At 39.6% G+C, this 25,373-nt stretch overlaps 2 protein-coding genes across 5 annotated transcripts in view; one reads left to right on the forward strand and one right to left on the reverse strand.

The window, feature by feature from the left end:
• Positions 1–16,507, forward strand: part of ASAP2 (ArfGAP with SH3 domain, ankyrin repeat and PH domain 2) — a 76,832-nt gene extending 60,325 nt beyond the window's left edge. The window contains exons 23-29 of the mRNA XM_017744985.1: positions 1,995–2,250; positions 4,690–4,851; positions 5,673–5,841; positions 7,190–7,257; positions 8,936–9,045; positions 12,817–12,939; positions 13,869–16,507. Of these exons, the coding sequence (XP_017600474.1) occupies positions 1,995–2,250; positions 4,690–4,851; positions 5,673–5,841; positions 7,190–7,257; positions 8,936–9,045; positions 12,817–12,939; positions 13,869–13,943 (963 nt within the window). The 3' untranslated portion in view covers positions 13,944–16,507. The remainder of the gene's footprint in view (positions 1–1,994; positions 2,251–4,689; positions 4,852–5,672; positions 5,842–7,189; positions 7,258–8,935; positions 9,046–12,816; positions 12,940–13,868) is intronic.
• Positions 16,508–16,767: 260 nt separating this feature from the next.
• Positions 16,768–25,337, reverse strand: ITGB1BP1 (integrin subunit beta 1 binding protein 1). Of its 4 annotated transcripts, none has more exons than XM_017744986.1 (7): positions 24,881–25,337; positions 23,926–24,026; positions 22,940–23,018; positions 22,097–22,233; positions 20,811–20,903; positions 17,862–17,990; positions 16,768–17,124 (listed from the first exon to the last, which is right to left on the reverse strand). In XM_017744986.1, the coding sequence occupies exons 2-7, from the start codon at positions 23,995–23,997 to the stop codon at positions 17,053–17,055; spliced, it is 582 nt and encodes a 193-aa protein (XP_017600475.1). In that variant the 5' UTR covers positions 23,998–24,026; positions 24,881–25,337; the 3' UTR covers positions 16,768–17,052. The 4 variants fall into 4 exon arrangements, with proteins under 4 accessions (XP_017600475.1, XP_008639987.1, XP_008639988.1 ...); XM_008641765.2 differs by having other exon boundaries at positions 17,841–17,990; positions 24,881–25,328; XM_008641766.2 differs by lacking the exon at positions 20,811–20,903 and having other exon boundaries at positions 17,841–17,990; positions 24,881–25,333.
• Positions 25,338–25,373: the final 36 nt, after the last annotated feature.

The following is a 25,373-nucleotide window of genomic DNA, read 5'->3' on the forward strand; positions in this document are numbered from 1 at the left end:
GCCCCCGCCACCTTCCAGCAGGCGACCTCCGACAAAAGGGGAAGTCCCGCCTTTCTGTGCGGTTTAAATATGTAAATTGTGAGAAGCGTAATTGGTCTTAAAGACTGTCCATCAACTCAGGGTCGACCCAGTACAGGCATGCTCTAAATTTGTTTTTTGATCTATTCTTTTCCTTGACTTTCTTCATTGTTGCCGGTTGCCTTCTGCATTTGAGTGTTCTTTTTTTGACTAGTCCCTGAGCTCCAACTCATATAGGAAGGTATTTACTACTCAGCAGCGTGGCTAAAGTAATGAAGCTCCTACTTTGCTGCCCACTATTAATAGGTTTATACTGCAGGGACTTCTGAAAGGAGATTAAAGACTATTAATCACAGAGTAGTGTCTGTGACTACATTGTTCTCACGGGTGCATCGTTGCTTAGGATCATATCAGAGTTTTGTTTATAAATGTCAAGCTAATGGGTTTATCTTGCTGGTAAGACAATTACAAGGTTTTGTAATCTATGTCAGAAAAGGTCATGTCTGAAATTTAAGTTCTTTTAGTCCAGAATATTTCATATAAAAGGGAGTCTAACCTAAAAGAAGGTTAAGAGAATTGAAGTGGTTTCTGCTGTTGTTGTACACTCTGGCTGCCTGGTCCTGCCTCTGCTTTTGCCTCCCCTCTGGCACACATTTGTCCCTGTAGTGAACTGCTTCAGTTTGGTGAGCCAGTAAAAAGCTGAATCATAAACATGAAAAAGAATCTTCTGCTGGTTTAGAAAGCAGAAGGAGGTGTGGGCTGAAACAAGTCCCAGAACTAAGACAGTGGAGAGGTCAGGGAATGGAGATTGTCAGCCAGTGAGGAGTGCGGCTGCTAAGCCAAAGTAAGTGTAGGGACTATCATACACATCGTTCTGATAAATCTTGGAACTATAGTGCTGTGCTATAACACATCTAAAGGTTCTACATGACCAATCCAGAAGTAAGCATTGAATGTATTCAGAGGAAAATCAATTGTTTGTTAGTGGTACTGTTGATGTTAGTCTTTATTCTGACTAAATGCTATTACTATAAATGGTTATTTTAATTTCATACAGACAGTATGTCAGTATGGCACATTTATCTAGCACTATTTCTGAAGGTATATTTATGCTCTCTGGGCTGTGGATTGTTAAAGCCCATTCCTGTACTAGTCACATGAATTTGTAACTCCAGCTGTTTTAATTATCATTTGATAATTGAATAATAGTAATAGAATTAAATAGTAATAGTAATAGAGTTAAATAACAGTAATGACTATGCTTGCTGTTGAAACAGAAAGAATAATGCTAAGTGCAGATGATTGCTGTAAATCTCAAAGACAGCTAATTAGATATCATTCAATAATGTGAGTGGGATGAGCAATGTTCCATCCCAGCTGCCAATTGAAGTAATCTCCCAAACTTATCCAGTGATACTAGTGAGCTAAAGAGAGTTAATGAGAGGTTTTGGCTACTCATTTGTTGTAGGCTGAGCTACAGGTAGAATACTTGGATGAAATTGTGTCTGGGTTTTGAGGTCATGATCATCCATTTGGGATTTAGCTCTGCTGAAATTCAGATGAGGCTTAAGACCTTCAGTTGTTTATTTAGTTTTGAAAATACTGCTGGGTATTTTGATGCAGGAAAACTTTACTTGATCTAGTCTGAAAATCTATATTGGTTATCTATAGAAGTGTAGTCTTGTGTATATAGGGATACAGTATTATCCTGTAGCAGTGTATACAGAAGAAATGAGAATATATTAACTGTTTGAAGTGCAATTCACCTTTAATCTTTTTGTTGTTGTTGTTGTTAGTGTGCATAGTTACTATGTCTTGAAGAGGGCAGAATGTAGGGTTTATGTTATGTATTAAAAGCAACAAAAGTGCATTTTAGAAGTCATTTTTTCTTTCTAGAAACTAATAACATTCTATCAACTAATAAAATGAGTACAACTAATGTGGTATTGATGAGTACTTCTGTTACTGTGTTTAAGCAACCCAGTCCCAACAGGAGAGAGGACAGGCCTGTCAGCTTTTACCAGCTTGGATCAAACCAACTTCAGCCTAATGTAGCATCCTTGGCAAGAGATGCAGCGAACATTGCCAAGGACAAGCAAAGAGGATTTATGCCAAGTATATTACAGAATGAAACGTATGGAGCAATACTCAGTGGCAGCCCACCTCCCATTCAGCCTGCAGTACCTGTTACAAGTAGTGCACCTCCTCTACCTCCAAGGAATATTGGCAAAGGTACTAGAAAATGTCATTGTAAATTAGAAGAATTGGATCATAACTCTTTTTAAAAATAATTTAATTTTTAGGTTTTCTCTTACAGTTATTTTGCACAGGTAAGTATTGGAACACTTATTGATGACCTCATTTTATATCCTTGAAGTGAATCTACATAACTTGTTCTGAGTTTCATTTTTGGTATATCTGCAAGACAGTACTCAATAGTGTTTGGGAAAACAATACCTCACCAGAGTTAAACCATTTATTAAAAGGAGGGCTACAGTCAATGTAGCTCATGAAATTTTTTTGCTATATTCAATCTTTTTATACTTCTGTTTCTTGAAGATGTGATTGTCAGAGTTTAGTGTAAAGATAAAACTTCAATAGCGTTTGTCTGCTGTGAAAATTTGTTTAAGACCTGAGAGAATCTAGAGTATATGCAGAACATGAGATTTTAACCTTGCAAATTCTTCTCTTAATAAATACATGCTTCAGGGTTGTTGAAATAAAAGTTTAAGTATCGTGATGTGGAGAACTGGATGATTTTAGAGACCTGGTAGCTGACTAAAAATATTGGTGTCAGTTATTGGTTGTCCTCATATCATTAGAGCAGTGTAAAAGTACGTGTCTCATCCTGATTCAAAGGGTTGTGTGCTTGCAAAATTTACCATTAAAGCTGGTGCTGTGAACTTCATTCTTATCTTCGTACGTAATCTGTTTGCATCATAGTAAAGAAGCATAGAGAAATCTGCATAGGTCCTCTTTGTACAGGTCATATTTGGTGTGTTTCATTGTTTTAATACCTTTATTAATCCACGATCTTTCATGGAGGCTAAATTTATGTATTCAATTCGATTAAAGAAAAGTTACTATTAAACACATGGTTTTCTATGGTGCTGTAATTCAGACTCCATAAGAGGAGATATGATCAGGAAATGTTCTAGGCACACATGGGTGGCTTCTGCCTTTGGGAGCACTGTGCAGAGGTCAGAATGCAAGACTCCACAACCAGTGATTGTGCCTGAGATGCCAAACTGATCTTCTGTGTAATATGAAAAGTCAGTTATGGAATGGCTGCATAAAAGGGGCAGAAAAGCTGAGAACAGAAAAGCATGGTTTTGGGTTACTTGGAAAGGATAGCATGGGACTGGGGCAAGTTGAGTAGCATGTAAAACTTAACCAAGGTGGGATTACTTTAATCTAACATTTCACATGAACTCTAAGCTTAATATCAACATTTTTTTACTTGATGGAAAGGAATGTTGTCCCCACCAAACAGGAAAATTAACACAAGGAGCTTGCCTGTTTTTTTTTAACTGTTAGAGTCTGTCTCTGAATTAGTAATACAATTGAATAGTTACAGAGACTTTTTTACCCTTTGATATTATTTTTATCACGGCCAATCATACTGCCTTACTCACAGTTTGCCCTTGATTAAATGACACATTTCAAAAAGTGTTATTTTAATTTCATTCCCAACCCCAAACTTCTTGGCATCTCTATAATACAACTCATGCCATGAAGACGTGCTGCCTGCCTGAGATGATTAGCTCATGTTCTTTACTCTACCAATGTATTAGCCTATTAATTGATATATTTAGTTAAAAGCTATAATAGTATAATTGACCATAGCTTCTTGTTGATTGCTGATGTTGTTAATGTTATGCTTATGGTGTATTATTACTCCTTTATCCTCATGGCTTTAGGCTGTTTTCCAAGTCTTCTGAGCCTTTTATGCTTTTCCCTGCAACCTAATATTTGTTCATACCTTACTCTGTTTCATCTTTTCTTAATATGATGCTTATGTGCTGAGTAGGGAGAAATGGCATAATATGTGCAAAATACTGGCTTTATGAAGAAAACATGGAGAGTATTTTTATGAAATGAGGAGGCAGCTCTTCAGAATGAAGTCATTTAAGAGGCTCTGAAGAAGTACTTTGTGACTGTTTCACGACTAGTTATTATAGCTTCCTGCTTGAGTGAAATTCAGATTTACAGTTTCATGTTGTTTCTAAGTCAAAACTGATGTTTCACTTTGAGTCAGCAAAGTCATGTGCTCATGCTCGTGGAAGAGTGAGGTCCTTTTCTTGCAGTACCTGAGAAAATTACAGTTATCAGTCAGGGATTAAAGAAGGTAGCAAGACTTGCCTTCTGTCTTCTTACTGAGAAATCTGTGCTTTTTCAAGTATTGGCATATTTTAAAGTAATGACTGGAGACAAATTTTGCTTAGGTAAACTGTTAGAAGTTTCTGGGTGAAGTCTTGCTGTGTAATTTTTAACACCAGACTGATTTCTTCTCTGGCATTCCATCAGAATGGAGTGAATATAGTCGTTGAATATAGTACTGCTGAATATAGTGGTCTAGCCACACCATTTCTGAAAGCACAGATGTGAATATTAACACTTCGTGCTTAGGGTAAGCAATAATAATAATGCAGTATTCTCCTCTCTTTTTAGTTCAGCCTTCAGTTCTTGGCAGTGGTATTCAGACAATTTCTTCATCTAATGCAATGTGGAAGACAAATTCATTAGGAGTGGAAAGTATAAGCAGGCAGAGGTCTTCATCAGATCCACCAGCTATTCATCCCCCTGTGCCGCCATTGCGTGTAACATCTACAAGTATGTTTCCACTTTCCCCTGTTTTCCTTTCTACTGTATCTAATCATAGTTGGCTTATTTTTCCATTTCCACAACTCATACTTCCTCTTTTGGTGACTGTAGCTTTGGCCTATTGTTCCCATCCAGAAACAAAACTGTCTTCTCTGATGCTCCATATTACTAGAGCTAAAGGGCTCATAATTTTATATATATATATATAGTTTTAATGCTGCATTTCTCACTAGTTGTAAAGGTGAGTGTTACATGGAAGCCTGGGGCCACATCTCCACATTATGCTTGATTCTTGCAGACCATTGGAATGCAAAAGGATGTTTTAATGCACTGCCAGCTGCTTTTGTGGTGAATTCAAGAATTCAATAGCAATTTTAATTAATTGCTAAACCTAGTGTGCTGTTAGTTGTTAGTCACAACAGGAATTTAAAAAAAGGTGTTCCTCTGAATAAGATTTGCCAGATATAACTCACTTGGTTACTTTTCCATGAAACACAGACTGCAGGCTTTGATGGAGCAAATAATATTAGCACTTTTAAAAATATATTCTGATCTACTGTTTTCAAGAATATGACTGACTTTGGTAAGAATTTTCTTTACTTGCACTTTAAAGCTTGAATAAATTTAAGTGCTTGTGAGCTCTCCAATTTTGACTAGGTGAAACAAAAGGTAAACTGCTTTCCAGAGAGGTCCTTCTTCCATTACATGTAGTAAAGCATTTTTCTTAAATGAGGATAAGTCCTGTAACAGGGGAACCTGTAATGAGAACCCAAGAAAGAAAATGGTAAATAGAAATTTATTGCATGTTGCTGTCTAACTTTCCTCTATAGATGTACTTTCTCCAGCACCACCACCTCCAGTGGCAAAGACAGCCAGCATTATAGAAGCTTTGAACCAGCAATCAAAACAGCAGCCAGCTCCTCCACAAACCAAGCCAACCCCACCACCACTGCCCCCACAACCTCCTAGCAGAATCTCTCAGAGAAAGCCTGTTCCTGGGTAACTGATGTCATTTTAGTTTTTAATATACTTCATCATTTTTAGTAACTTAGTGATTTTACAATATATTTATAACATCCAAGTCATCAATAAAGCGTGCATGCTTTTGCCAATGATGTGTTCTAGTGTGTGGGAATGAACAGAAGGCAGATGCTCAGGAAGCAGATGACAGGGATTCCTACAGGAAAAACAATATAGCCTAGTGATTTAAGGTTATATGACTTGCAGAATATCTCCAGAACACTTAGCTATGACAGAAATAAGGAACACAAAAAATATTCGATTCCTAATTCTCATCTAGTAACAAATTGGAGATAATGGGATCTAATGCCTGATTGTGCCATTTACTGTTCATGTGCTTTGCTTAAGTTCTGTTCAATCTTTTCGTTTGTGGCAGAAGTAGAGAGACCTGGAAAAGAAAAAATAATTTTTAAATTTGCAGAAAACTAAGTTAGGAGGGACAAATGCACTGGCAAACAGGATCATATCCAAAGTGGCCTTGAGAAACTGGAGTAGTAGTCAAGGGAGAAGAAGGGTGTCATTCAGTAAGCAACCCTTGGTAATTAAGAACAATCAACTACAGGAATGAAGCATGGAGAACAATAGAGTATGGGTAAGCAAAAGTTCTTAGAAGAAGGATCTGTAAGGACATAGTAAGTAAGGCAGATGACCTAATGCTGTTGTAGAAGAGTTAAAAAAGATAGTATTGTTTTACCATAGCCTGCAAATGATAGGAATGAATTTTCCCAACTGACTCAACATCAGTGGTGCCTCAGCAGGACAGCTGTATTCAGTTTCGGGCATTGCAGTAAAATGAAATAACTGAGGTGGGAACCAGGGGAGATCAATAAGGTAATGAGAAGTCTAGAAAATAGGACCTTTGAGAAAATTTTGGATGAAATAAGGTTTCATTTGCAAATTGGGACTGAAAGATGAAAGCAGCCTTTGACCTTTAGGCTCCTTTCTAGCCCTTTTATTGCATGGTATCATACTACCTGGAAGGTAGACACAACTTGTTGAAGCTTGCTATAAATGCTCAGACTAATATGGATACATAATTTTAAGAAAAAAAATAAAATAACAGCGAAAGGAACTTCAAAACTCAGGAGAAGACACAAATTGCAGTAATCAAAGCTCTATTATTTTTCTGCCTTTTTTAAAATTAAGTGCAACTTTCAATTGGCTTAATAAAAAATACAGAAGAAAAGTAGTATTTTAAAAGCAAAATAGCTGTCAGCAGAATATACTGAAGACATGCCAAGGCTTCTCTAATTTTTAAAGTACTGTGTATTGCTTTTTGAGTTCTTATTTGTTTCTGAAATGGATCAATTTCTCACTTTCTGCACAGGACTGAGAAGTCATCTGGCTTAACTAACAAAGGGCAGACCAGAGGACTTGGGTCTCTACAACAACCTGGTAATTGTGGTTTAGAGATTTATTTTATTGTAATTAAGCTGTCATTAAAACAATCAAATAGAGTGTGTGGGTTTGTTGAGGTTTTCTTTAATTTGTTTATTTACCTTACACATTTAAATATAATCAGTACCAACATTATTCTTCTTTCTCTTTGTGATTGTGTAGGCCCTGCTGCCTCAAATTCTTTAGCATGAACAGAGCTATGGACCAATTAAAGTCAATAATGGGGCCACGTAATAAACAGAATCACAGAATGTTTGATGTTGGGAGGGACCTCCGCAGGTCATCGGGTCTAACCCTTCTCCTCAAGTAGGGACAACCAGAGTGGATCACCCAGGACTGTTCCCAGAGGGCTTTGGTGTGTCTCTAAGGATGGAGACTCCACGACCTCTTTGGGCCACCTGTACCAGTGCTGGGTCACCCTCACAGTAAAAAAGTGTTTTGTGGTGTTCAGACAGAGGCTCCTGTGTTTCAGTTTGTGCCCACTGCCTCTGGTCCTGCTTTTCAGCCAGGTGGCCACCAACATATATTGGTGCATGGCCTGTTCGTCCCCAGGTACAGGACTTTGCACTTCCTCGCTCTAGGTTCTCCCCTGATGTCTGGGAGCAGGATTCCTGAAAACCTGTCTTGCTAGTAAAAGCTGAGGCAAAGAAGTAACTAAGGCATTCAGTAACTCAGCCTTTTCCATGTACTGTGTAACCAGAATCACATCTTGTTCAACAATGGGTCCACATTATTCTCTAATTTTCCCTTTGTTACCTGTGGATTTTAGAAGCCCTACCTGTTGTCTTTGACATTCCTTGCCGGATTAAATTCCAGTTAGGCTTTAGCTTTTCTAACCTCACCTTAAAACACACTCAAACAAAGTGGGTTTGAAAATTTTTGCTTGCCCTGTTGTTTGCATATGTCATAAACAAGGTGTCAGATACACATTTTAGAATAGAAAAATGTGTTTCTGGCTTGAAAATCCAGAGCTTATATAGTATCACTTTTAATTAAATTGCAAATTGATATTGCTCTTTTCATGTTAATAGAGTTCATTATTCAGAGTTCATTACTCATTTTGTGGTTTTTGTTGTTCAGAGTAACTGCTACTTTGGGACACGACAATAATGTAATCTCCATAAAATCTCTACAGTAAAGTTTGTGCAGATTCTGTGGTGGTTGTAGTGGAATTTCTCGTACCTGGTTTCCCCTTCTACTGCATATTTTATATTCATTTGTTCTTCTTGTGATTCTTTTTTATTTCCTCTTGAGATATGCCAGGGGGATTTGCTAGTGGCTATCTGCCATCTGTGTCAGGAGTCTCCTGTGAGGGATACACCTTGATAATGATGGTCTTTACTGGGAAAGAAAGGTTCTGACAGCACACAGTCTGTAGTGAAGAAACGGGGGAATAGGATATTTGGTTCTGCTCTCATCTATTTTATCTCTCTTAGCATATCTGCAGTGTTAAAGGTCTTAGGTAGTTGTCTTTGGGAAAAGTGGCTTTTTTTGGTAAGGAAAAGGGTAGAAAAATTCTGTTCAGTTGTTTAGAAAGAACCAGTAAAAATTAAATACTCATGGGATGTAAAATGGTTTGTATACTTCTAAGAATAATTAGTTTGGTTTCATTGATACCATCACTCTTACTTTGTTTGAAAGCATGCCTAATATTTACTTGGTTTACTTCCCTTAGCAGGAGAGTCATCTTCTGTATGCGAAATTCCAGGAACACAGACTGGTTCTACAGCAAATACTTTGGCACAAATCCAGCCACCAGCACCAATGCCAAGGAAATCACAAATAGTAAGTACAAAAGTTGGCATTTGATTTTATTAATCTTCTGCATTCTATTAAACACGCTGCAGAAGTGATAGTGTGTCCTGCTATGGAGAAAGTGTGAGAGCCATGAAACACACAAGGCCCGTATCCTGTGTTTAAGTATGTGTATGACTTGTACTAAATAGTTACGAAAGCTTTGTTTTTCTTGAATTTCTTATAGGAGAGTATGTAATTTTACATTTAAAAAAGCAAACCAAACCAGCTGGATTCTTTGCTCATGTCCAAATGTGACCAACACAATCCACAGAATGTATGGTTTGACTTACTGAAGATAGATAAGCTTTATGAGTTAGTGACTTGTAGGTGAGCTTGGTGAATCACTTTTAAGTAACACATGGCTTCATTCTTAATCTCCAGTGAAGTAAGGAATAAGGGAACTGTCGTGCTTTTATAAAGGACTAATGTTCATGTAGGTAGGTAAAGTGACTTCAGACAAGACTAGCAGGAGTCAAGCTCAAAACAAAAGAAACTGACTCTTTGTGCTGTTGGTTCTCAGCATTTACCTGGTGACAGGAGAAAAATCTCTTGGTAAGCATATCCCCAACAGAAGGTGGTTAATTCTGTATTTTTCTTCTTCACCCTCCCCCAACCTTACATCAACTGTTATAAAAGAGATACTGGATTTAGATAGACTCTTGATCCGATTGTGTGGCCTTTTTATACTCTTACTTATTATTTTTAATCTAGGACCATGAATGGTAACACGTATTAGTGTCAGTACCTGTAATCTTCTACTGGTATAGGTAAAGGGATGTATTTCCAGATGTCAGTGGAGCTGTGCAGTATGTGTAGTTAGCTTGGTCTTTGGTCCTTGCTTCAATTTTATGTTGCATTCTTGTGTGATAGATGTAAAAGATCCATATCCTTGATCATGACAGTATATCTCTGCGGGAAGCAAATCTCAATATGGAGAGCCCATACTTTCTGAGATGCTGTGTATGACTAGGTCTGGGCTGCTTCATACATTCTGTGCAGGAGTGTGGTTCAGTGGTAAATAATAAACAGAGGTAGGAGATGTGCTGTTCCTGGCTCTGCAGTGGTCTTATTAATGGCTTGTAATGAAAAGACTTGCTTTCTTCAGTCCTCTGTCTCTCTCCCTTCATCTGTTTTTCCTTATCCATGTCCACTGAAAGAGCAGCTCTCCAGGACAGGGTTCAGTGTGTTTGTGTGCATAGCCTTGCACACTGGTCTTGAGCTTACAGAGCCCCTATTAGCTGTTTCTCATCTGATAATGCTGAGAAACCTCAGAGACATCAACTTGCGTAAGTTGGGAGTATAAAATTTTCTGGTTTTTTGCCTCCCCCACTCTTGTTCAACCAAGTTACTGTCTGTCTTGCATTATAATAGCCTTCATGTTTTAGGCCACAGCAAAATTAAATGGTCTAAGTAGTGTAAATGGTTTATGTTGTCATATTTACTTTGTGAAGCTGTTGGACTCTGACCTTAATTTCTGTTGTGTGTGCTAGGATTCAAATGGATTCAAATGTGAAACAGCTCCTTACCTGACTTTCTGTATAAATTGAAGTTGTAGTTTCTCTATATTGTTCTCTCCTTTTTTTAAGTTTTATAGGACCAATTGATTTAGTTATGAAGGAATGGGCTGTCCTGGCTAGTTTTGGGGTCAGTGTCTTCAAAGTTTAATATTAATTGCACATAATATGAAGAACATATCTGACTCTCCAGCTGTCTCTAGGGCTTCAGTAAGGTGAGTTCTGTGACTGAGAAAATCAGCTGGGTGATTTTCTTCTGTCATAGGACAGAGAAGTAAGGGAACACCTGGCTCAGGAGTGTGTGCTAGGTAAGGTGCTTTAGCTAAATCAATCTAGCTAAAGCATCTTAGCTGAGATTTAGTCAAGGGCCCCTCAGCTAAAGAGCTTTAGCTAGTTCAGTCTCGCTAAAGTTCTTTGGCTAAATTGCTCCACTTAGCCTTATACTCCTGGCTTTTTTGCTAAGTCTTTACCCTGCCAGGGAATCCAGAGGCCAGCCCAGATTTAGAAAATGATCGCAGAAATGTTCCTTAAGTACAGAAAAGATGGGTCTAGTTGTACATGCACATTTAGCCAGTGGCTTATCTCCTACACAGTGCATTTACCTAATAGCCTGTTTATCAGGTGGAAATTCCTGATTCACCTTTTGTTTTCTTTTTTTCCCCCAATGTGATATTTAGATTTTTGAAGCCATATTGTAGATACATGGGAAACTTCCCTAGAAGATTTTATTCCTCTGGGAATGATATCTATTTTAATTTCCTTGCCTTCTAAAGAACAAGAAATACCTGTAATTACTGCACTTTGAAGTTAGTAATTGTATCACTGTTGTACTGATGTGAAGCTTTTTCTTTTTAATTTAAAAGGTGGTTGTGGTTCAGACTGTCACTTGTCTGAGAGGGAGCATCTGGAAAAATGGTTGTGCTGCAGTGCCTGCCTGGCTGGCAGCTCACGGGGGTGAGAGCGCCTCAGGGTGTGCCTGCCCTGGGCAGGCCAGAGCTTTGTTTATATTAGAATTTATATAGTATTTATACTAGAATGCAAATGGATGCTTCTAGAGGAAGATAACAATCATGCTGCCTCCATCCTTCCCCATCCACATTCCCTTCTTTTCTCTGCATGGTGCTCAGCTCTAACAAAATGGCACAGTAAGAGACTGTTGGGCAGTACTGTCCTCAGCAGAGCATTTTGCTGGTGGAGAAAAGGAGAGTTGTAAATGGAGTCGCTTGTCCCTTTACAAGCTTCCTGCTCCATGCCTGACCTAACTAGAGACTGGGACCAGTCACTGGGGAACTCCAGAATGGTCATGAGGCCATCTTTTCCTTATGCCATGTGGAACTTCTGTCCCAAACATTATAATGCCACTGCATTAACAGCCATTTCAGACCTCAATGGCACTTAGAGCTCTGACATCTTAGGGTAGAAAGTAATTTTTGCTCCCTATGGCTGGGAAAAGGGTAGTCTCTCGGTTGAAAGCTTTACACTCTGCCTCCAGGTCTTGAGCCTCTTCACTTGTGCTGGGTTGTTTTGCACGGAAACAATGTGTAGGCAGCATTATTGTGGGTCTGCAACAGAAAATGAGGAGGCTGAAAAGAAATGCAGCAGCAGACTGGTTTGCACTGGAACAGGTGTGAGATGAGGATGGTGGATTCTGTGAAACCAAAATGAAACACTTTTGGTATCACTTCGCACAGAACATGGCTAGGACTGAGTCCCACTGCCATACTGAATATTGCAACTCCTTCCTAAACTTTCCCTTTGAAAGAGCTGCCAAAAGCCTCCTGTGGCTGACAGTCCTCAGAGCACTGTTGGGAGGCAGAGGATGTTTTGGTGGGTTCGTACACTATTGAAATGGGTTTAGCAAATTAAGAAGGAGCATATTAACAGGTGGCTCGGGCCTCCCTCTGATAATGCTGCTGCTGTTACATTTGCACAGAACTCGATCACCCCATCTTTTGAGTAAAATCATGCTCACTGCAGTGATGTAGAGCTCTGAAGACAGGTTTGGGTGAGCCAAAATGGAAAACTTCTAAGGGAAACATGGGCTATGTTATTGGCACTGTGGTTCCAAAAAGCTTTGGGTGGTGCCAAATTCAGCTTGAAGCATGAGCACCCAGCATAAGATGTAGCTGAACTCTAATCTATGAAAAATAGCAGTTGGAAGCAGTTCTGAAACTGTCTTTAGATAACTCCAAGTCTACTCTGTTCTGTGCTATATTATTTACATTCAGGGTTTTTTTCATTCCAGTCAAAAACGAAACCCAAGAGAGTAAAAGCAATTTACAACTGTGTAGCAGATAACCCAGATGAGCTGACTTTTTCAGAGGGAGATATTATTGTAGTTGATGGTGAAGAAGACCAGGAGTGGTGGGTGAGTATTTTGCATTTTCTGTCAACACACTTTGAAAGAAAGAAATTAAATCTTAGAGGTCGACACTCACTTCAGAAGATCCCCTGCTGGGTTTCCAAATAACAAGAAAAGTTTCATCTCATGGAAACCTGAGATGAAATTTCAAAAGTCAAACTTCAGACAAGCTTTTAGGTTTTCTCATTCAGAAAAAAAAAAAAGAAATCTGATTAGTAGGGTTCACAGTACACTGGGGACATGGTCTGCGTGATCTAGAAAATTTTTGGTGGAGTGTCAGCAATTTAATTAATAGCACCTGCTATTACAGGTGCTGTGTAGTGGGCTTCAGAGGAGGGCTTTGTATTGTCCTCAGTCTTCAGATGACTAGGAGTGAGTCTGTCTGAGCTGGGAAACCATCTCAACTATGTACATTCCAGAGTCTCATTGGCTAAAGCAAAATCTTGGAAAATTGTTGTGCATGAAAACACTTGCCTTAATCTGTTAGCTAGTGAAGAACAGAGCTTCAGGTTGCATCTAAATTGACAATAATGCTGCATAAACACAAATATATTCATGTAAAACCTGACACTGTTGAAGCTTGAGCTATCCTTTTGCCTCAGTGGTTAAAGAAGCAACTCAACAGAGGCCAAATGTGGGCTGCCAGGCATTACAGATTGCACTGGAATTACGCAGCAGTGGTACTGCAGTAAGAGGTTTTATATTCAAAGAACTGGATAAAACTTCTGCATTTGATAAAAACCCAACCTACAGCTGAAAAACATGCACTCTGTAGGACTGAATTTTCCTATTGGCAGAAGAAAAGTAGCACTACTGCAGAAAAGATTTGGTGGGAGGCTTGTTGTATTACAGGCAGGAAGGTCACTGGTATTCATTTTGGTGATAATGAAATGTCATTTTGAGATTTAACTTCAAAATTATCTGGACTCTTTCAGATTGGTCATATTGATGGAGATCCCAGCCGGAAAGGAGCTTTCCCTGTATCATTTGTGCACTTTATTGTTGACTAGATTGCTACTGATAAGTGGAGACATTTCTCATTTCCAGCGGTCACAGAAATAAGTTTTGTTCTATTTCATTTCACCTACCTATCTGCAGCCACCTTGCCAGAGCACTGCCCAAGTCCTAGGTACTGTAGCTTACTTTTTTATTGCCATCATTCTGATTTTGGGACTTCTAAAACTTTTTTCTATGTGAAAACTTCTCATAAGCAGTTTACACTTAAAAAAACCCAACTCTTCCTGTATTTCTCAAGGTGAACTGAAAAGCTTTAACAATCAAAATCCACATGTCTGAATATCACAACATTATGCATGTTCTTATCAATCAATTCACTGTAATTTTAGTCTCCCTTTTATAACATGACAGTACAACAGTTCAGTGTTGCTTCCCCAGTCAAAGAAATTGCGTGTGCATCTACCAGGGCAGTGAATTTATCCAATTCTCGACACTGTTTGAAGTGGTGGAACCAAAATGTGCAAGCTGCTGTGTAGTTCTGAAATGGACTCATTCAGTATCTTGCCATACTGGATGTCATCAAGGATACCAACAGTTGCAGAAGAAATTGTTTTAATCATGTGTCTTTAGCCAGGTAAAAGTAAAAAAGTATTTCAGTTTACCACAAGAAAAACTTCTTTCTTTCAGAATGGATGTAGATATTTCCTTAAAGTTATCTGAAATCTGTGTTAGTCGTTGAACTTTCTAGTTCTAATTTTGTGAGCTTGAGACTGTTTTGTTTTTCTATGCTGCACTTGTGTAGAACCTGTTTTTTGAATGTTCTTTATGTATGTTACATCCATTTTGGTCATTTAATGTGACTACTGCTGGTTAACTAAACTATGGCAATATTAATGAGTTACTACATTAACTCAAGGATTTCAAAACTGCACTTCCTGAAATGTACTTAACTATGATGATGGATTGCAGAGCATTTCTTACACTTGTCTCGTTATAGCATTTAGACTTTATTTTTAAATTCTTGAATTTTCTTTAAATCGCCCAGCAGTGTGTTAACAGAGAGAACATACTTGGTGGAACACTTAGGTAATTATCCTTGGTCAATAAGATATCTGACACCTCATGAGATCACTACGTTATGTTCTGGTTTATGAAATTTGTGTGCCACTACCTTGCAAACAATGATAGTTTGCCAACTCACTCTGTATTTATATAGTATACCCACATTTATGGTAGCTACACTGTTGTTAAACTTGTTTTACTGATTCGTGAACAAAAGCTAGGCCATGGATAGTTCCCAGTTGGTTGATGGAATATAAAACACCAATACAGATTTGACATCATTTTGATGTTTGTATATTGTGAATTTGTACCAGGTTTTGCTTATGCTCAGGAAACAACTGAGGCATAGGATATGAAAAATCAATGTCTAGGTCACATTGGCTTTGATCACGTTATGTGAACATTGTATCTCTAGATTTATCAAGAGAACTTTGAATTTCTGGAAAATGGTGCTTAAATTGGCCATTTCATATTGGAAGGAATGGAAAACAGGCTGCCACCACCATCTGTGCTTATTTGGAGAAAAACCACGTAGCGAAAGTGCTGGAAGAGCAACACCGATCTCACCCTGTCACCCTTCCTGAATGGTACCGTTGGTTGATGCCTCTCGGGCATGTGGGTACAGCCACGCAGATGTGTAACTTTCACTTCCTAGATGCTGTTGCTGCAGTATAAATGGGGAACAAACTGGAATGTTTCAAGATATTTTTATTGCAAGTTGAAGCAAATTAGTCCGTATTTTCAAAGTTCCCAGTAAAATGATAGAGTAATAGTTTAGCACTACAGTTTTATTCACTTACTGATACGTTCAGTTTGCAACACTATTTTGTATGTTTCTATCCCTGATAGAGTCTAGAGAGTAAATGGGCATATTATTTTGCACAGAGCTCCTAATGTACAGTATTTTTAACACAGAATCTTATAGTGTATGTAACAATTCGTAAAGTTAAAAAATGATGCAAATTTCCCTTGAGTTCTGCTAGAAGAGGAATAGAGTAAAATGTCACAACTTTGTTCACCGGTAACTTAGAAACCAGGAAACTTGTAGACTAGAACTTAATAGCATTAACAGTGCAGATAAAATCCCGAGGACCAATAAAGAGCAGCTAAGCAAAATTTATCTCTTGATTTTCTGTGTTTCTCAAAAGGTTTTCTCCTCTGACAGAGAAAAATGAAATTCTAGAGCCTGTAGATATCTATTTATAATATAAAATTAAGAATTTTAAGTCCAAAATTTTGGCATATTTCATACAACTTTTTAAATCTGATTCAAAAACCCTGTTAATAGACAGACTATTAGGTTGCTGTGTTAACTGTTTAAAAAGGAGCAAGTGACACTTAAAATGCAGCTTAGAATGCTATGAGATGTAAAATATTCAATTCAGTTGTTTTTATTTTGTTTAGTTGCAGAGCAACTGTATATATTGTATAACCTAAAATCAACTCTTATTTTCAATGTCCTGGATGCAGTGATTTATAATTAGAGCATGATTAATAAATTTTACTCTTGTTAACCAGTCAAATGTCTGGAAAAATAAAACTACTTTTAAAATCACTTTTTCTGCTTCTCTTCTGTTCCCTTGCATTGCTTGTGCAATACTGTTCTTTTTAATGTATGAAAATGACAAATACAAACAAGTATCACTTGAGGAAAAAATGTACATCTTGTGGGCTTTATTTGAACAGAAAGACTGGAGATTAAATTAGAGGGGTAAAGCACCAAAGGACTCCCTCTTACCACTTTGCTTTTGTTTTAATATCTGGATTAAGCAGAATCAAAGTCTGTATTAACAAATTGTTTCTCAGACAACGAGGTAGAAGCAACTGTCAGTTTTATTTTACATTCCTGCAATATTGATATTAATATACAAAACATGACTAGGAAAAAACAATTGTGTTAAATATAAAATTCTGTATTGTCCTGGACACTGAAGATGGAATCTTCAAGTCATGTTTGGGGAATGCCAGAGTACCATATGCAAGGTTGTGTGGCTCTGCTTTGCACAGTAAGTCCTTCCCAGGACTGTGTGTGGCTCCAATCTGTCCGTGGTATCACGAGGAGCCCCGGTGCTCCCACACAAACACTGCTGCCGAAGGAAATCAGGACTTCTCCGACATTAAAACTGAATCAAAGGCTGTAGACAACACTTTGCAAATGGATTGTGCTTGTTCCTAAAAAACCCAAACACGCACATTAACACTTTCTGAAGAACTTCTAAACTTCTCAAAACTCATTTAAAGCAGAATGTGTCCTTCATTTTGCTTTGTCAGACCAGATTTCATTTGTGTGACCTACAACGACACATGGAAGCTGTCTTACATGAGCTATTTGAACCAAGTCAGGGTTGCTGGCTGTCAGCATAGCACGGCACCAGCATTCAGAACATCACTTCTTGTGCTCCCCCAGTGCTGTCAGCCAAGGGTCTGTGTCATCAGAGCATCCTGACAATGAATTCTCCTACTCTTAAGAAGGGATCACCTCCCTTGCTTACAAATATGGCTGTGTGCTCCATTACCAGAATTGTTACTCCATCACTCCCTGCTCCGTATCTTAACAGGTTTTTGCCTTTGGAAATACAAGTGGAGATTCTCCATAGGAGCTGCCATAGCACTCTTTAGACTGGAGAGAGCTTTCTCAGGTGAGTACACTCACTGGCAATTTTAGGGAATGTAGGGGTTTTCCTCAAAGCTGATCCAATGCAGTCAGCAGGGCTGTTTTCCCCTCCTCAGCCAGCACACATTTATACTCCTTTTTTTTTTAAATTTATTTTTAATTAAGCAATCTTCCTCCTGCCAAAAAGCTTTCACAAGGGCCTTGAGTTTTAGAATCTCCCTTTACAATCAGAATTCCAATACCTAAATTAAATACTGTAAGCATAAACTCATACCAAACTATTGCACTGATATACCCAGAGGCTGCATTCTTCAGAGGCTGCATCTGTTGTCTTCAAAGCCAGTAAACTTTTTCCAGCTCCCAGACCATCATCATAGCACACCATCCGTACAATCAAATAGAGAGCGTGCCTATGTAATACATCCTGAAAGCACATGGCAAATAAAAGTTACTCTGGAACAGTGCAACAGATATTTCAGTTTTCCATGTTTTTATTCTTGCTTATAAAAGAATACTTCAGATTTTTACAGGAGAAAAGCCTTCCTTGGTAATTTTTTTTTTTTTGAGTTTAGTCAAGATTTTTGTGGTTTAGCACAACTTTAGCTTTAATTTTTGCTTCTATTTTAGAAGTGCATTCCTATGTGGACTATGAAGCCAAACTGAAGCAGCTTGAGTTGTTCAGCCTGGAGAAGAGAAGGCTCTTGGGGAGACTTTGGGGTACCTTCCAGTACCTGAAGGGGGCCTGCAAGAGAGCAGGAAAGGGACTTTTTACAGGGGCATGTAGTGACAGACAAGGGATTTGAATGGCTTTAAACTGAAAAAGAGGAGGTTTAGACTGAATTTAAGGCAAGAAATTCTTTACTGTGGGAGTGCTGAGGCACCGGAATACGTTGCTCAGAGAAGCTGTGGATGCCCCATCCCTGGCAGTGTTCAAGGTGAGGTTGGAGGGAGCTTTGAGCAGCCTGGTCTAGTGGGAGGTGTTCCTGCCCATGGCAGGGGTGTTGGAACTAGAAGATCTTTCAGATCCCTTCCAACTCAGTCCCTCCCATGATTCTATGGTGACATTCCTGGCCATACTATGAAAGTGCACATTCACTTCCCACCAACCCTCGCTTGCCCTCCGTGACAGGTGTAACGCTCTGTCCCTCTGGCACAGAGGTAACTTAAAACGACTTCTTATTTTCCCAGTATTTTTCCAAGCAGTCCCCTGTCTCAGTCTTGGGAAGGATACACCACAAGAAACTGTTCCCAGAAGAGGTGTAGACAAGGTCAGTTGCTTTGGGGGGCAGCAGCCATGTGGCTGTAGCCAGGCTGTTTGTGACCTACACCACAGGTTATGTCCTGACACTTCCACAGATCTCATCTGGGAGAATTCCACTCTCCGTCAGAGCTGCAGGATTTCCACCATAGTCCCAACACTTCTAATTTTGGCCATTCCAAAAAGGGGATTGGTAGAAGACACCCAGTACAAGGAGGTCTCTGCAGCCCTAACCTAGACAAAGCCTCTCTTCTCCAGCCATCCTACCCTCTGATCATTCTCATCTGGTTTATTCCTGTCACATGACCTCCAGGGTCTTAGGAATTCAAGACAGTTCTGTTTTCACGTCCATGGCATCAAACACCTGTCCCTGTCAGCTGAAGGGTCTAAAGAAATGCCCACTTTGATAGAGAAGCTGTAAAAACTGGCAGTGAACTTGCTGCTTGCCTTGAAACTCTGGAGGGAGAGCCCTCCACCACAGCCCTACGGTCACCTTGCTGAAAAGCATCTCCATCCCTGATGCTTGCTCGGCTCATTGCTCACATTGCTCTCACCATCAGCAACTATCACACCATGCCCAGGGCAGCCGGAGCCCACTGGATCCACCCTCCCGTCTCTGTATGAAAGATGCCAAGACTGTTCACCAAATTACTAACAATTCTCAAGGGTTACTTGCTTGGAACTTGCTACGGTGCTAATGTAATGTGTGCAGTGCAATGTGTGGATTATGGCTAAAAGAGGGATGATAGAATTCTTCTGAGTACACAGTCTCCTTGTAAATTAAATTCCTCCCCTCCTTTCAGTATCTTGGAACTCTGTGAAAAGAGTTTGGTGACACACTGAAGGACAAATTAAATGCCAACAGTGACACAGATGCAAAAAACCAGAATTTGGGAAACAATGCAATGCAATAAATTGCCAGTGCAAGCTAGCTTAACCACAAAAGGCTTTATCTGCTTGTGCGTGCTTTCAGCTTGAAGACAGAAAAATGATGGATGAAAATTTTAAATTAGCTATTTGATCTTTATCAAAGCACAAAGGAATTTAAATAATAGTGTAACCTATGTTTTTAATGAGAATTAAGAATTTATGAGAGCAAAAACAGAATCCAAAAGAATTCAAAGTTTGAGTAGAAACTACTACCCTTCCTCCCAGGCATTAGAAACAAATGTTTTCTTTTATGAAGGGACCATAGGAAACTTTTTGGCTCTCTTCAGAGCATTCAGTATTAAGCAATGCTTTTATGAACAGGCATGGCTGGGTTGTTGATGGGTGAAGGCTTCATAAGGCCAAGTATTTATGGTATTTGGGGCTCTGAGGGCAACCAGAAGGAAACCACATGGCTGCAACAGAAAGCTACACAAAGGCAACTGGAGGGCCCTGGGGAAGAGACCGGATTTTTATTTTTAGCAAAGAAGCTACGTGAAGTGCAATAAAGGAAAATAAACTACATGTTCAAAATGATGCAAACAAAAAGTAGGCTTGATCAATAAAGTGGAATCGTGAGATTTTAATGCTGGAGTGAACTCAGCTCTTGGATTAGGAGTGCAAGGATGGAACTTAAAAGAGCTGGGCAACTCAGGTATTCTTAAAAAACAGAAACACCAAGAGGAACTACATTACTAACTCGGTCTGAGCAAACTATGGTCTTGGCCACCACAGTCACACTACGTTCCCCCATGAGAAAATGGCAGGACAGCCACAGAGGAAGGAAGATGTGCCCAAAGAGCATTGCCAAAGGCTCGCTTGCCTGTCATCTGGTGCTCTACCTCAAAAGGAATGGCTTTTTGTCATAAATCCAATGAGGAATAAACAGACAGCCCTGCAGAGATACGACATGAAGCAGTGCTCCTGTGAGAGCCTGTTTGTTTGACTTTTGCTTAAAGCCAGAAATGACATTTTGGTTACACAGATCATCTCCCAGAGAAATAAATGAAAGCATTTTTCAACTCTCATCAGAAAGACGGGTTTGGGTGAAGCACTTACATACTGATCAGATGTGGAAACTTTAATGCCATATTTGGAAACTCCCATAATAAACTCCTCTTCACCTGGAACAAAAGGTAACTTTCCATCTTGCTTTGGAGGGAAACAAACAAAAGCCTTTAGTGCAGACAGAACATGAACAATGAAGATATGTAACAGAAAATATGTGTACTTAGGTCCTCTGGATCAGCACCACTGCAACTCCTGCTCAGATTGTGCTGTGTGGGGTCTGCCCACCACTCATGCACTCGCCCAGTCTCTTGAAGTTATGTGAAATGTACTGTGGGGAGACTGGACACTAGGAGGCATTTCTTTACTGGCAGGGTGACCAGACACTGGAACAGGCTTCCTGAACAGGGTGTTGATGCCCCAAACCAGTCAAGTGTTAAAGAGGCATTTAGACAATGCCCTTAACAACACATTTAACTGTTTGTCAGCCCTGAAGTAGTCGGTCAGTTGGACCAGTGGTCACTGTGGGTCCCTTCCAGCAGAAACACTCTATTCCATTCTGTTCTGTTCTACTCCAAATATTACATGGTTCCAGAAAGGAATTTATCATCTCAGGGGAGAGTTTGTCCCTGTGGTCAAATCAGGTCAGCTGAAAAATCATGCATGGCCTATCGTGCTGCACTGACCCAAGGTGATCTATATTCCACACTGGCAGCACTTTTGCTGTTTGGCTGCAAAAATAGTTTTAGCGCATATTCAGATGCTTGAAATGTCAAGCTGCTGCATGATAAACAGACATTCTGTGCTTTTAAAAAGATATAATCAGCTACCTAATGAGAACAACCAGTTATGGCTTTTAGTACAAAAATAAGTACAAGCAACCAGAGTTTGGCAAGGATGACCCAAATATTATTCAGGTTCTTTGGGCACAGGCTCTTGAGTGATTGCAAGCAGAAACTTTACATTTTCCTCTATGGGAAAACTACAGTACTGAAGAAATCTGGGGGAGATATTCCTTCCTGCATACTAATCCTAATTGTGCTGAAGGCAATGTAACAGCCTTCAGCTGGGACTTGTTCAGTAAGGACTGATGAAAAGGGCCTTGGCTCTGAGCCTGCTTCTGCAGAATGGTTCTCTGGGTGCATCTTCTCCAGTTACTTAAAATTATAGAACTGAGTGTGATGGCTTTTGAGATTCATGGGGTAATGGTTAAGTATACCACTTTCTTCAAGTAAGTCTAAAATTTACAGATGTCAGACCACAGGATAAATGAAAGAAACACACCTAAGCTTAAGATGTTTTGACATTGTTGGTATTGCCTTTTGTAACCCACTTACCTGTGCAACATCTATGTAATTTATCAAGTCCAGTGGCCCTTCAAGACTTTTGCTCTCATTGTATTTCAATTTTTCAATGGCACCAACATATTTAACTCTGAATTCTGCACATGTATCAGAATTACTATTGCTTTGTCCTGCAACAAAGTAAAACAAAGCCATTCTGAAGACTTCTAGAACTGTAACACTGTTCTAATTGCTGTTAACAGGGCTAACATACTAAATTCCCTAATTTTGCAGACTTTCATCAAACACTTATCATGGTATATTAACTCCTCTTAATTGAACTCTCCTGAGTTGATTTAGAACAGACCTTGGTAAAGGTAACAGTTTCATTTGAATCCATGATACAGCACTGTTTATACCAATTCAAATTTGGAGTTAACAACCTTGAATCAGAAAACATAGAATAGCTGGTTCTACTTTTCAATATCTATTTGTTTCAAATTAACTGTTTGGTCCAACAGTGATACACTGTAATCTGGTGACTAAAACCAAGTACAATCAAACCTTATTTCCATTATTTTGGTGGAAATGTAAACTCAGAAAAGCAGAAAAGTTATCCAAAAAGCTGTACCAGATTTATGCTGGTAACAGACTGGTAACACAACTAAATTTTTCTTCCTCAGACACTTTACTTTGAAAACAGTAACTTAATCCTAGATGAATCATTAGTAAACTTAGAGGCCTAGGGCTGTGCCTGTATTAGTCACCAAGCTACCTAACAGATTCACTCAGTATTACTGAAAGTAACTATTTTCAGCTTTCCCATTTTCTGCTGTTTTATACAAACACAAAGTTAATCCTGCTCCACCCATATCTGCCCAAGATCTGATTACATACCTGAACTTTTTGTGGAGTCTGTATCTAGACTGGCCACAGTACTAGACCTGGAAAGTCCCCCAAGACTGGAATCTACAGACTAAGAAAAAAAAAATCAGCATAATCAGAAAGTTACTGCAAATGTATTAACAATGCACTTCTAGGTGTCCTGCCTCAACTCTTTTTTAAAAAAATCTACTGCTTATGTTCTAGTTACTTCAGAAGCACTGCAAAATGGGAAGGAAAAAACAGTACCACCTGTTTCTTTCCTGAAGTTATCTTTCTGCCTCCGTGTAGACTGGACTGATAAAAGTTCATCAGGAACCCTTGAGAAGTCAAAGTTATTTTGAAAGAAGGAGGAAATGACAGAAAAAGAGAAAATGAACCTTAAGGTTGTGTCCAGAGAAAAAGGGAAAATGAATGTTAGGGTCATGTCCAAAATTTTCTGGTACTGCATTTTAACCTGAAGAAATTGACAACTACATGCTAGTCACCAATACTTGAAATAAGATAGCAGTGCAGGGGAAATGAAACAGCACCTTGGAAAATCCAGAATAACTGAATCATTCTAAAACCTATCAGACAAAATGAACACATTATTCAAAATTAAGAATACTTTTAGAGATACTGAGAAACCAACAAGTACTGAAGAATAAACTCATTCTTGGTACCTAGAACCAGGCACTGTCTTTAAAGACAAAATTTAAGAAAAAATGTACTAATTTTTCCTCCAAACCTTACTGTGTGCTACCAGAAAAATCTTGTGTTTGTGCATTTCACTGTGGAAGTGACTGAGTATTCATCTCAAAATAAATGGGCTTTATGATGGATAGGTATTTTTAACTCTCAAAACACAATCTGAGGAAATGAAGTAGAAAGTTCTCTTTGTGGAACATGGCATTTTATGGAAATCCCATCCTCCCATCAGTGCAAGTAAACCACTGAACTGTTAACTTGCAACAAACCAAAGTGCTTCCCAAAGAGAATAAACACCACATTCAGCTTACCTTGCTTTTAGTGCTGATTTCACTGCTTTGTGAGCTGCTGCTGCTGTGTCGCTTTTTTCCTTTTCTAAACATTTTCTCATAACTGGACCAAGGAAGATCTTCTAGGTAGAAAAAAAAAAAAATTAAAGCTTGTCGTATCATCAAGGGAAGGAGGTCCAGGCAAATACCAGTGACTGTATCCAAAGCGGACAAAAAGTGGAAACTTGTACAGGACTCTGTGAGTGGAGGTAGGAATTTTACTCTGGTGCTCTTCACGTGTGACTGGGAAAAGTTCCTCAAGCTCTCTGCTAAAACTTCCCTATCCTTCTGAATTGTCAAAAAAGGTTACTACCCAGTTTACAGACTGTTGCAAAGGTCAGTTTCTAATGCATATATATAGAAACAAGGCAAAATTTAAAATTTATATTCCCACCTAAATGTATTAGATGATTTTTATTTGTGACTACAATTTAAGTGCCCTATAAAGTGCACCCAACGCATTCCCTGCTCCAATGCCTGTTTCCACTAAAACAACAAAAAAAGTGCAAAATCTATCCCCCCCTCCCGACTAAACACACACCCACACACACCCAACCAAACAAAAAACCTACAAAAAAAACCTCATCCCAACCTACTTCTGAAGATCTACTGATTGGAATACTCATAGGAGCAACCATTACTACTTAACATACTCCTGAAAATAAAAGCAAAACGCGTGGTACATTTACTGCATTAGAACTGAGCTAGTGGGAGTTCTGAGAGCATTCCAGAAGCATTTTTCCTGTGCCTGCCCTACTACTACCACCTTGCTTCACTTAACATTTGGCTGGCTAGTGTCAAGCAGCAGGATGCTGGCTCCTTGTCAGGGAGAGCTGAAACCCTATTTCTCAGCTGCAGAGACGAATTATTTTCATTACGAAACTTCAGAAACTTTGAGCAGGCGGAAGAAAGAGGACCAAGGAGGATGACAACCTACGGAAGATAGCTCACACTGCAGGAAATAATGGAAGAAGCACAAGGCGGAGCTTAGATGTGCGATGCAGTGAGGCATCACAGTCCCTAGGCCGCTGCTGTGTCCGTCAATAAGCAAACACTCGGTCCCTGGCGGACTAAAAGCCACTCTCGGCAACCAGCGGTGCACAGGGCAGGGCACGTTCCCGACGCCGGGCCTCCCCAGCTTCCAGCACGGAGCTGCCAGCGCCTCCTGCACAGCGCCTGCGGCCGCAACAGGAGCACGGCTGCCGCTTCTGCAGCGGCCTCCGAGAAGGCACAGCACCCACTGCTCCCCGAGCGATCTGAGCGCGTTAGGAGAGCCCTCCGTGGCACCCGGCCTTTCCGCGGAGCATCTCTGCCCCTACGGGTGCAGGGAGCGGCCCGGGAAGCCGGGCAGGGCAGCACCGCGTCCCGCTTCGCTTCTCTCCCCGATCCTCCCTCCGTCCCCGGCCGATAACCCGACAAGTGACAGAGCG

The sequence above is a fragment of the Corvus brachyrhynchos genome, unplaced genomic scaffold (genome assembly GCF_000691975.1).
Source record: "Corvus brachyrhynchos isolate BGI_N302 unplaced genomic scaffold, ASM69197v1 scaffold116, whole genome shotgun sequence".
Taxonomy (NCBI): Eukaryota; Metazoa; Chordata; class Aves; order Passeriformes; family Corvidae; genus Corvus; species Corvus brachyrhynchos.